At 38.3% G+C, this 12,066-nt stretch overlaps 1 protein-coding gene across 4 annotated transcripts in view; it reads left to right on the top strand.

The window, feature by feature from the left end:
* The first annotated feature begins 696 nt into the window (after positions 1 to 696).
* Positions 697 to 12,066, top strand: part of FGF13 (fibroblast growth factor 13) — a 119,209-nt gene continuing 107,839 nt past the window's right edge. The window contains exons 1-2 of one of the 4 annotated variants that reach the window (XM_053474276.1): positions 697 to 908; positions 11,690 to 11,879. In XM_053474276.1, coding sequence (XP_053330251.1) covers positions 11,831 to 11,879 — 49 coding nt within the window. In that variant the 5' untranslated portion in view covers positions 697 to 908; positions 11,690 to 11,830. Of the gene's footprint in view, positions 909 to 11,091; positions 11,240 to 11,433; positions 11,880 to 12,066 lie in introns of those variants that run through there. The other 3 variants (XM_053474275.1, XM_053474274.1, XM_053474279.1) reach the window with 3 other exon arrangements.

Here is a 12,066-nt window from a genome sequence, read left to right as displayed (position 1 = left end):
ACACTTGTTTTACTCTACCCATCAGAGCTGGAGAAATGAGACCATGGAGAGTTAAACTCAGAACTTCTCCGGAAGAAATGAGCATCTGAGTCATCTAAGATACATATTCCTTCTTCTTCAAAATCTTATTTCAAGGCCTTTCTCAAGCATGTCATATCTACCCTTTATAAACCCCCACATAACCACCATCCCTGTAAATATACAACTGCCAGAGAAGGGCTGTCAGAGGACAATTGTCCCCAAGGATGTCCTAATTCCAAAAATTTGGGCCAGTAGTAGACACACTGCTGTGTTTTACTTGCAATTTGCCATGGGCCCTTTAGGATGTATAGAGTAGCAAAGGCAGTATACGTTGTCTGGATCCCTATTGGTGTTAGACAGGCCTGAATACTGTGAGCTGGGCCACTTGGCTGGTCTTCCCCAGTTACGGAAATCTGCCAACCGTCCCGTGCAGCTTCACAAATCTTCTTGGTCATCGATATCTGTTGATACATTTTAAAGAAGGACCTGACTTTTCAGAGTGTTTCCCTAAGTTGATGGAGACCTCGTTCTGTAAGCTGATCCAGACACAGCTGTCTTCAACACTTAGAGCAACTTGGAAAGAAAAAGACTGCTCACAGGAATTCAGCTACTCTAAAAATAGAAGCAATATACAGCCTGTGACTTGCCACTTTTCAAATTACTCTAGTGTGAACTGCATTCAGCTGATGACCCCTATAATTGCTCCTGGCATTGATTTCATATCTTTGGGGTTTTTATTTGTTTTTTTTTATTTTAATAATATTGTTAAGAAAGTGACAATTTCTTTACAAAGGGTATGAACCTGGGTTACTGTCCTTAACCCATTTGGAGTGAAAACTTTTACCTGTATTAAATCATTCTGGACACGCATTACTTTTCAAGCAAAGGTAGGTCGATATATATACCTATGGCTCTAGAAAAAAAATCACATTTTATAGCGCAGAACAGCAGCGGGGATTACTTTAAGGTGCCTGTTTTTAATATGTGGCTTATAAACAATTTAGTGTTTTCAGGGCCAGTATATTATCTGGATCTGCATGGAAAAATACTTTAGAATATAATATTTTTTTTTACCTATTTGTAATATATATATGTAACTATTTTTAGTCCCCATAACCCTGATCTTCCATAAAAAAGTACAAAAAAGACTAAAAAAAAAGAGTAGTTTCTGGAAGCCGATGGTCCCAGGCTAAGAGTTTTTTAACTGCAATACCTGATTTACATATATCTATGTAATTATTTTTCATTTATAAATGATTTAGTTATGGTTTGGTGTCTAAATACAAGTTCATTTAATTCTACATTAGGGCCTTTCATGCATTCCAAAGAGGTGTGTGAAACGTTTAATAGTTTTATATATATATATATATATATATATATATATATATAAATGTGTGTGTATGTGTATATATATATATATATATTAATTTTATATTGTATACAAAAATGTAATTTATGTAAATTAAATTTAAAAATGTATTTTAGCTAAAAGCTTATGTTGCAAAGGTTTCCGAGCCATGAAAAATCTCCCAGTTTTATTCTTTTGTTATTGTGGAAGATGCTTAAGTATTTAAAATTAGTGTTACTGAATGTGACACATGGCAGATATAGGAACGTACGTTCGCATGTGGCTTTGTAATTGTCGTGTGTGTTTTTGTTCATCCTGAACTGTATCTCGTTACCATAAAATAATAATACAAAAATGTATGATTTTATACAGCAAGGGGATTAAAGTGGACAGATAAAATGGCACTATGGAGTCAGGTCTGACTTATGCAGGAACTTTATATTAAAGATAGCCGGAATTGTACTTGACATTTAAATGAAATTGTTGTTGCATTACGCTGACAAAATAACATCACCGCTGCAAGGTACACAATTTATTATTTAGATATAAACATATATGTCTCTGATGCTAATGGGACGAATGATCTTAAATCCTAGTTCCCACCCCAAGAAAATTCTGCTTCTGGTGCATGAAGGCAAAGGTTGTAATGTGTATAAATCAAACTTCAGCATGTAACTGCTCAAGTTATCTTAGTGCGAACAGGTGGCAGAAGGGGCAACGGCAGGGTCATCTTACTTTACTCGGAGGGTGGTAGATAAGTGGAACAGCCTCCCAGCAGAAGTGATAGAGGCTTCAACAGTGAGGGAATTTAAATATGCATGGGATAGGCATATCATGAATCTAAGAGTAGAGCAAGGACTGCAAAGATTTTTCTTTACATCAAGAGAAATGGGCAGACTAGCTGGGCTGACTGGTTCTTATCTGCCGTAAAATTCTTTGTTTCTATGTATGGACAGCGATAGGGTCCTGGGCTGTGCATTTAAAGTATGGATACTGTTATTTTTCTTATTTATTTTGAATGATTGTCTAATGTATCTTTGAAACAGTTTCTAACACAATCAGTCAATGTAACTACACATTATTAAGCAAGATTATACGTATAAATAGCTTTTAATTATTTAAATGTCTAATGACGCAGATTTTTGGAGGAGAGCTGTGGATTGCCGAGCCTCTTCTTCACATTACAGTCAACCAAAAATTAAGTGTTTTCACACACAGATAAGGATGGGACCGGAGGAGTCCTCTTATGATTTAGCAACAACATTAAAACACATATATCAACAGACTAACTATTGTTGAAGACAAAGGGTAGTAGAAACATTGAATATGGCGGTAGATAAGAACCATTTTGCCCATCTAGTCTGTCCATTTTTCCTGATGTAAAGACTCAATCCTTATCTGGCCATTGTTCTGGTCTTTGTCAGTGCATTAGCCTCTGCCACTTCTGTTGGGAGGCAGCTCCACTTATCTGCCACCCACTTGGCAAAGTAAAACATCCTTTACATTACATCTAAGCTTCTGAGCTTCGAGTTTTAGGTTATGACCTTTTGTTCATAGTGTTGCTTAGTTGTTAACAGCCTTACAAAAACACCTCCTAATAAATATCAGGGACAGGCCTATCTTTCTCATTTTACCTACAAACACAGCAGCCTTAAATCAGAGTATGTGCCCTGCTTTAGGCAAATTGTATACTGTATAGATGCCACCATTATTCATTTAAATCTTTCTCAACACAACTTTTATCTAGAAACCTTCAACCTGTAACTCAACGTAATTTAATTCAACATCATACAACAACACAGAGCTGAAAGTAGTAGAAGAATCTGAATGTTAACGTTCTCTAGCCGCGTGCTCTGGCTCGCCAAATTCCGTTATGATCTAGAACGGGTCTTGTTTACAAAACATTAAGAGATCATAGACTATCCAGGCTCCACGTGTTGTCTCTGGGAGATGATACATAATGGAGACAAAACAATATCTAGCATTTTGTACTATAATATTATCCGGGGGGGGGAGGAAAAAAAATAACTATACTTTTTTACATTTTGGACCCCCCCAAATGTGTAAATCTGTATTTAGCCATTAAACAAGCATGTCTTGCAAGCACTAAAAGTTATGCGGCGTTTCTTTACTTGTCTATACTTAAACATATACTATACTAAATACCATACCTTTGTTTACATTTGGTATTTAAAGCTCTCGTCAATGTAAAGTGTGAAATATTTTCAGCGGCATACATCTCATACCATGCATACGGACGGACTTATCAAAATAAATTGTTTCTTCCCACTCATGGCGGACCAACCTCGTGTTTAAAGGCTTCATCCGCCTTTGTCATCATATAGTTGGAATTATAATACACTGTAAAGATTATTGTTATAGAAACAGCAGGACACTCGCCGTTGCCCTTGTGCCATTCTAATGGACAGTAATATAATCCATGCAAAAACTGGAGAACGCACAGAACCTTCAAAAATCAATAAATGCTTAAATACTAACACCGTGGCAAAATAACATTAATCAGGACCTTAGATGTTGTATTCAAGAGTATGTGTCGCATCCTCTAGATCCACTAAATTTCTCAACTGGCCCACAAAACATGGGACATTGTGGTGACTTGGTGGGAAAGCATTAGAGAGCCTGAAAGTTTAGACTGTCCCTCAAAAAATGTGCTATCTTGCTGTGGCTAGGCAGATGCTGACTGTTCCTCAATAGAAAGCCCAGGGGAGGCTCAAACACCGTAAAATCTCTGTGTATAATGCACTAAATTTACGTCTATGTTTAGGATCCCCTCTCAGCTTACCTACCTGTGTAGGCTCAGGAGGAGGCTCTTCCCTTGTGGTCCATCAGCTGGTGACAGATCTGGTCTCATGCTCCCTAGCAGTGCTAACACGCTACATGCATCTGAACGTTGGAAAATGATGTCATTTGCCGGCGTTCAGACTCAATCAGCATGCTGGGACTGAGGGAAAGCCGAGAGATTTCCTGGAGGCCGTGAGGGATTGGCCTATGGCGGTGAGCACAGCCACCGGCAAAGCCGTCTCCATCTCTCCCACAGTCCCAGCACGTTGACCGAGTAAATCGCTGGCATATGACATCATTTTCCAATAGGTAACGTTACATGTGAGGAGTTAAGTATTGCAACCATGATTTGCATGTTTTTTTCTTTCGAGAACTCTGCATGTTTTTTTCCTCTGCAGTGAAAAACAATAAAAAATGCTTGAGATGCCACTGCGTGGGGACTTACCATAGTGCGAGATATTATTTTCCTGAATGTTCTCGGAGGAGCTTATTTTATTTCAAGTATTCCAATATAGGCAACCCTGAGGGATCATGAGACATGAAGGGGACTTTGCATGAAATACCATGGCACTGTCTTTGGCGGCGCGGAAGAAAGCTATGCTCGAGTAGAAAAAAAAAATGAAATAACAAAATAGACAGAAAATAGATTATTTTCAGTGCTAGATTCGAAATGTGGTTTTATTTCGGTGACTGTGCCCATATAAATTGCTGTGACATTGTATCTTCATACTCTGGTGTACCAATAACACTATTATTGCTGCCCAAGAGTACATTATATATTTTTCCTAATATCCTGGCAATCCAAATGAGCTGACCCTGAGACTCTTTAACCATTTAAAAGCCCATCTTGCACTTCTATGTAGCAGCCCATCATATGTGTTACCCACCTGTCCCTGGGGAAACCTTGACTTTGTTTAAAGATACACTTAATTAAGTAACATGCTTTCAAACGGGAATATAAACCATGGCATACCAGTAATAAAATCACTCATCAGTAGTCATACATATCATCAGATCAATGTGGAATCGGAACGAATCGGTTCCAGATTGTGCCACCCTGAGAATCTGCCCCTTCACACCGAGACCCTGACATTGGGAGAAGAAAAAACCCTGAGAATTCCCTGGGCCGGACTGGCAATGGTTAGTAGGCCCTGGCACTTTAAGGTGGCACACTGGGCAGATGCCTGGTGGACCGCTGGCCAGTTCAAGCCTGGTAACAACTGCCTGGAAAATTGCAAAATGCACACTGATATATCTGTTTTCACACTAAATTCAATAAAAAAATGGAATGATGTCTGCAAAAAACAGGACGTTTTTTAATTTTTAAGGACATAAGCAAGACTCCGGATACTATGAGAAGAGGTACTGCCTGGGCAAGCCATAGCTTGGGGCTGTAAAAAGAACATCCAGGCAAACAGATCAGGAGCTGAATAATTGTATCTCTTGATATTTATCCAAGCCTTTTCTAATATAAACAGAATAAAGGGTATGTGTCTAAAGGTTTTTGGCTGGTTTAGAGGCATCCTGTCCAATTTCCTGAACTCGGCATTCATTTATAACGCAGATGAATTGATTGGTGTTTCTCCACGCACGTTTATGTTCAGAGACCTGTAGCTGCTTGACACCTGGAGCTCGAATTCTGTTATCATCGTCGACAAAAATATCTGCCGCAATGGTTACAAAGTGTCAGTCTGCAATACTGTTACAAACTATAGCCAGTACTAACGCGTGATATATACCCATAGAAACCAATGACAACATGGTAAATGAACCCTTGCAATGCCAAATAAAATGAAGAACAACCACCACCTACCACACAATAAAAGGAAAATGTGGTTGACTAGATTGTAAGCTCAGGAGAGCAGGCCCTCTCCTCTTGTTGTACCCATTTGTTATTGTGTGTGTTTTTAAATGATTTTACTGACTCTGTTGTAACAGCAATATGGAATATGTATAATTTAATGTAATTGAATGTAATGAGCAGTATGTGAAAAGTGTATATGTGTGTCAAATGTTCTTTTAAATCACCTCTCTTAAAAGTAAGCTTCCACTCTCTCTGACCTCTAAGCCTAAGTCTGGAATGCAATTACTAATTACAAAGACAGGCGTTATATACTTTATATTGACCTGGTTGATTTATGCACTAAACTTATACACGTTGCTTGGGTCTGAGCTGCATTACACGGGGTGATAAAGAGAATGGTCCGACGAAATCTTTCATTTACCGTACGATCTGGTTAATGCAAAGAAAAACATTTTATTATGCATTAATAGAAGCAAGCCCCCTATAATCAGTAGCTGTTTCTTGGACACTCTGGCCAAACTCTGTTCTAATAACTTGTAGGCCTTTCTTTTATGAGGCCCCTATAGATAAAATGTTAGCTTATTTAAAGAAGACACTATAGCAGTGGCAGCCCCATTTAAGCAAATAGGTCATATGGATTTTACAATTGTAGGTCGTATGGATTTGTACAATCGCATGGAAAGTCAGTATACTCGGACAGCATACTTTATCAATGTTATGGACTTGACAGCCATGTGAGTTTTTTTTATCGGTGTAAATCGATCGTGTGCTTTTCCCCCCTTGTTGTGCTGCGGTTGCACCTGGGATGGAAATGACATCAGTTAACACATGCTTGGGCAGAGCTCACGTTGCAACCTGTTTATTCTGATGAGTCCGCAGTTGTCCCTACTGAGTTTATCCAAAAAAGGCCAAGCTTTAACAGGGGTCAACAGTGACTCTGTTTGGCATCATTTTTAACCTTTACAAAAGGGGTGGATAATCCCCATATTCCATTTATATTAAACTATATGGAAATATATCTATTGTAGACATATTGCATGGTGTGTTCCAACTGTGCATATTACAGCCGGTCTGTTTGTTAAGATGCCATCTAAAGCCTCATACTAGGCTTACTTCAACCTGTTATATAGAACATCTAGATTAGCTGTTCTGGCTCACTAAGCAAATGCCTTGCAGGCCGGTGGCCGATACCACTGGCCGATACAGTGTGGGGCTACTGGCCAGTTATGTGTGTCTGCATGCTGTGACAGTATAAAACCATAATGTGTGGCCATGAGTATCCAGCCGCTGGCCACTCGTACATCATTTGGGTGCCAGGGCAGCTTAGTCATCCTCAATCTGGCCCTATAGACACAAGCACCTATATGCGCACTAACTTATATATAGTCCCCAGAACAGCAGCCATACTCTAAAGGAGGAAAAATGTGAAAAACAATACTTGCATGGATTCTCAGTTCACAAAAATAAAAGATGTACTAGCAGGAACCAGCAATATAACCACTGTAATGGTTCCACAGGAAATTACTCTTTAAAACCAATTTTATTATGTTCTGCTAGGAGTATTAAGCTCTAAATATTGTTCTGTCATGGGTTCCGCAATATTATTTATCACAAACTCAATACTCAATTAATAGAAATATCTTGATTTTGATTACTCCCACAAATGTCCATGAACCATTTGAAAAGGTTGTACTGAGCAAATCATTGTGATTGATTCCCCGAAAAACATTTATAGAGGAGCATGAAACCAAAATACATACATTGTGCCAGCGGAATCGCCAGTCAACTGGTCAACCTGTCAATGATAAATGCTTCAAATTCTTCTGTCATTTCCCATAAAAGCATTAAAATTGCAATGATGATTTCAATGAATTATAATAATAAAAATATATATATTGATCAGTATGTTAGTTAAAAATGTTTACAATTTTTTTTTTTTTTTTTTTTTGCATATTTCAATTATTGGGTAATATATAAAAGTTTACTTCCAGGATAAAAAAAAGGCTGATAAAGTATGATCTGATATATTTCATTTCTAGATCTATACACTAAATACACAGAATTGCAAGCAAATGTATGGATAAAAAATGTTTTTTTATTTATTTGCACCATTATTTACAATATCAATTTACAAGTTTGTTTAAAAAAACATCTTGCATAAAAGCAGTTGTAACATTTTTTTTAAGATGCAAATTAGCTTTATTTTTAGCACACCGAGTCAGCGTACTCATATGTTACCTAAATGTTGTGCAGGCGCTTTTAATGTCACTGTATAATATTTATAGCAGAGACAGACTGGCAACAGCCAAAGTCCAAACTCCTAGCCCAGGGCTGTGGCGGCCCAGAGACACATTTCATATATACAGGGCATAGGGGTCTCTGTAGCATACACTAACACTCAAAAATTAGCAAAATTAGCTGCCAGTTAGGTATGGGGGTCTGAGAGAGAGGGAGGGAGCGAGCGAGTGAGAGGGTAAGGGAAGGAGTATGTATGAATGTATGCATGTATGTTAAAATGAGAATGTATGTATAAATTAGAGTGCGTTAACATGAATGTGTATGTGTAAATAAATGTGTGTGTGTAAGCATTTGTGTGTGTGAACATGAACATGCAAGTGTGTATTAGCATTAATGTGTATGTGTGTTAGCATGTATGTGTTTGTGTGTTAGCATAGATGCCAAAGTCTTTGTGTGTTAGCATGGATGTGTAAGTGTGTGAGCATGAATGTAAGTGATGTAAGAGGGAGCGTGTACAAGCATGAGTGTGTGTTGGTGAGTATAAATGTAGGTTTGTTTAAGTATGTGTAAGTATGTGTATATGTGTGCATGGTAGGAGGCTACTTGGCTTTACTTGCCCCCCCCCCCGGGTCAGAAGGTGCCAGCTTTCCCCTGTAGGGACCCCCTGTGAGTTTGTATGATGTATGAGATACATATTCCTCATATAGTTATATCACTTTGATGTATCTTATTTTAAAACAACCTTGTCATCATAAGTACTGTGTTACTTTATAGCAATAGGTTTCATCACTTGCAACTGGCCGCAGTGAGTATAGACAGCTCTCTTTTAGACCCTGGCAAAGTCCCTGGCATAGACTTAAGGGCTTAAAGAGACAGGTTTTGAGTGAATGCATTATATTGATATTGATATATCGCTCATTAATGGCACATTTTCCTCTGAACCTTTCTTTACTTGCATCGAAAGAGTAATTTTACTCAATATCTTCTACTACTGAGTGGGCTGACCATTGCTTTTGACATGCACTGAACTAAACTCTTACAATGAATTTAAGAGACCATTCCCTACATCTATTTTTAGATGTAATGTAAGGAGGTTTTACTTTTACAGAGAGGGTGGTAGATATATGGAATAGTCTACCTGCAGAAGTGGTAGAAGATAATATAGTGAGGGACAAAGAATTGATTAAGATCTAAAGCTCTACGTCAGGAAAATGAGAAGTCTAGATGGGCCAAATTGTTCTTATGTTTCTATTACGTTCTTATGTTTCTCTACGATAACTTGCATATTTACTATAAAAAACAATAGCTTTGCTCTCTTCCTTAATTAGCGACATATATCACTGGCAGTCACACATGAGATTTATTCATAGGTTTTTAAATGTGTTTAAGTTTGACTCTTTCAAGTAATGTCATCATTATTACACAGGCAAATTGTTAATATTTTTTCCAAAGGTATTGAAGAAATAAAAAAAATATATATGTGTCCAAAACGTTAAGACTATTTACAATTTAGTGATTTTATTTTATTGTCAACACCGTGACATTCTGCCTGGCAATGATGGAGTTAACAGTGCATACTCTATGATATCACTCATAATTTATATGCTGTCTCCCTTGTGTTATGAATGGCTGTTTAAGGATATGCATACCCCCTGCTTCCAGGGAGTGATGTGTTAGCTCTCATTGATAAGATGAATGTTTGTAGTCAGAAGCATGATGTGATGAGATTAACCTGAAAGCAACTGGGTCTGAAGTTAAAATATCTAAACCTGCTGCAGCCTCTCTATTTAATGGACCGGCGCTATGCATACGTGTACAATGCAGGCTGTTGTGGCTGCTGCAAGGGTTAATCATATCACCAAGTCTCTCTCACACACACACACCGGCCATGAATGTTTTAACAGTGCAGACAATTCTATAGAATGTCTGTGTTAACAGCGGCAGGTTGTGGTTTTTTACATAGCATCTGGTTAAAGAGAGACAAAGCAACCCAGATCCATAGGGACATAATATTTTAATACATTTATTTATATAGCGCCAGCAGATTCCATAGCGTTGTCATAATATTAAAAATCCTTACTAAAAATAATTTCAAATGACAATAAGATTAACACACGTTAGAGAAGGAGAAGAGGGCCCTGGTCTTGTGATTTTACAATCTTGAAGGCAACTTGGTTTCTTGAATGGGAGAATACAATACTACAGCATATATTACAAGTCCTGGTTAAAAATGCATGTGCCGGCAATCTAAATTAACAAGGATGTGTGTAACACAATAACACTTTACCCTGGGCCATGCAAGGTTATTAAAAAGTTTGTTTCTAGTAAGAAAAGCTTTAAAATCTGGGTTACAATCATGTAGAGACTGAATTGGTGGAACATACTTTGTTGCTCTGTTGTTGGCAGAAACAAGCTATTCCCAAAAACCCTGATTTAAGGGAGCCCATAGATGTGTGAAATATGACATACATGTGACATTTTTGTTAAAGAACCTGTGAACATCAGGACATCAAGATAAGTAGGGCTTGTTGCAGCAGGTACATCAATAGACAGACTTCAGGAGACCAACACTTGAGATATATTTAGAATGAAACAGTCATCAGGGACCTCTTCTGATGACAAAGTGGTGATGATGAGGATGAGTCTGTTGTGGTCCAGAGGATGGAGTGGGGGTGGGGATCTCCCCATCACCCTTCATAGTGCTAGTGATGCTGGTCAGTGGTGGTTCCTTTGGGAGGTCAGAACCCCTAGTGACATTTGTTGAGACTGTCTTGGTGGGGTCCATCAGAGATACCGGAGGCGGACCTCTAATTCCCCTCTATTTCTAGAAGGTGGAGGCGTATCCAAGGAGGTTATTTCCAGCTCATTTCTGCTCATCTGACGTCTGCAGCCTCCCGTTGGACCAGCCTTTACTACAACAGGCAGCTTTGTGTTCCTCTTTCTCATGATCTCATTTTTATTCCAGAGCATCTTTCTTAGTTCTATTTACTAATTAGAGACAGAGAGACACAAAGAGGGGGGACGAGGTAAGGAAGAAGCAGCAAGAACCCTGCGCTAGATCCTCACTACTAACACAACAAAGCATCACTAGATCATCTGGATGCAGGCAAACATTCCATTAACCCCTGTACTACCAGAACAGCCAATTTAATATATATCATTATTTATTATTTTATTGGCCATTTCTTGTTGTTTAAAACACAAAAAAATGCTCTCTGTGTCTGAAATCTTTAGATCCTTCATCCAGATGAAGCAGTCTATGTTCTTGTTGCATGCATGTCTATTCTTGGATATGACTTTAAGTGTTGATGGCATTCAATAGGGGGTGGAGAGTGCTGTTGGCTGTGAAATGTAAGGTAGCAAACGTCTCTTTGTCTCTTTCATTGGATCCTATGGACACTAATAAAGGAAGTGAGAGGTAGACAGTCTGAGCTGGTCCATTCATCACCTGTTTTTTTTTTATTTCTCTTCTGTAGTCGACTGGGATAGAAGAAAAAAAGACACCCGCATAAAGACATTTTGGGGGGATCAAGGAGGAGTTCCTGATATATTCATCTGAATCCAATCCAAGAAGAATTCGATCATATTTTGGAATTTTTACAAGCAAACTGGGATCTATGAGTGGAAAGGTGATCAAAGCTAAAGAAGAGAAAGATGCTTCTAAGGGTAAGCAAGGTTCATATTGAACTTAATGAGACTCGTTTGAACAGATGGTGACCTTTTCTTTTTTTGTTTAACTTAACACTTTGAGTGCCAGAAGTGAAAAGGCATGGCACACCCCTGTGGCACTGAAAGGGTGGACTAATCATGTTTTTTGTTATGTTTATCAACATGGTTGATTTATGAAAGGATT

This window comes from Spea bombifrons, chromosome 8, assembly GCF_027358695.1.
Source record: "Spea bombifrons isolate aSpeBom1 chromosome 8, aSpeBom1.2.pri, whole genome shotgun sequence".
Taxonomy (NCBI): domain Eukaryota; kingdom Metazoa; phylum Chordata; class Amphibia; order Anura; family Pelobatidae; genus Spea; species Spea bombifrons.
This window is presented reverse-complemented; position numbering and strand designations above follow the sequence as displayed.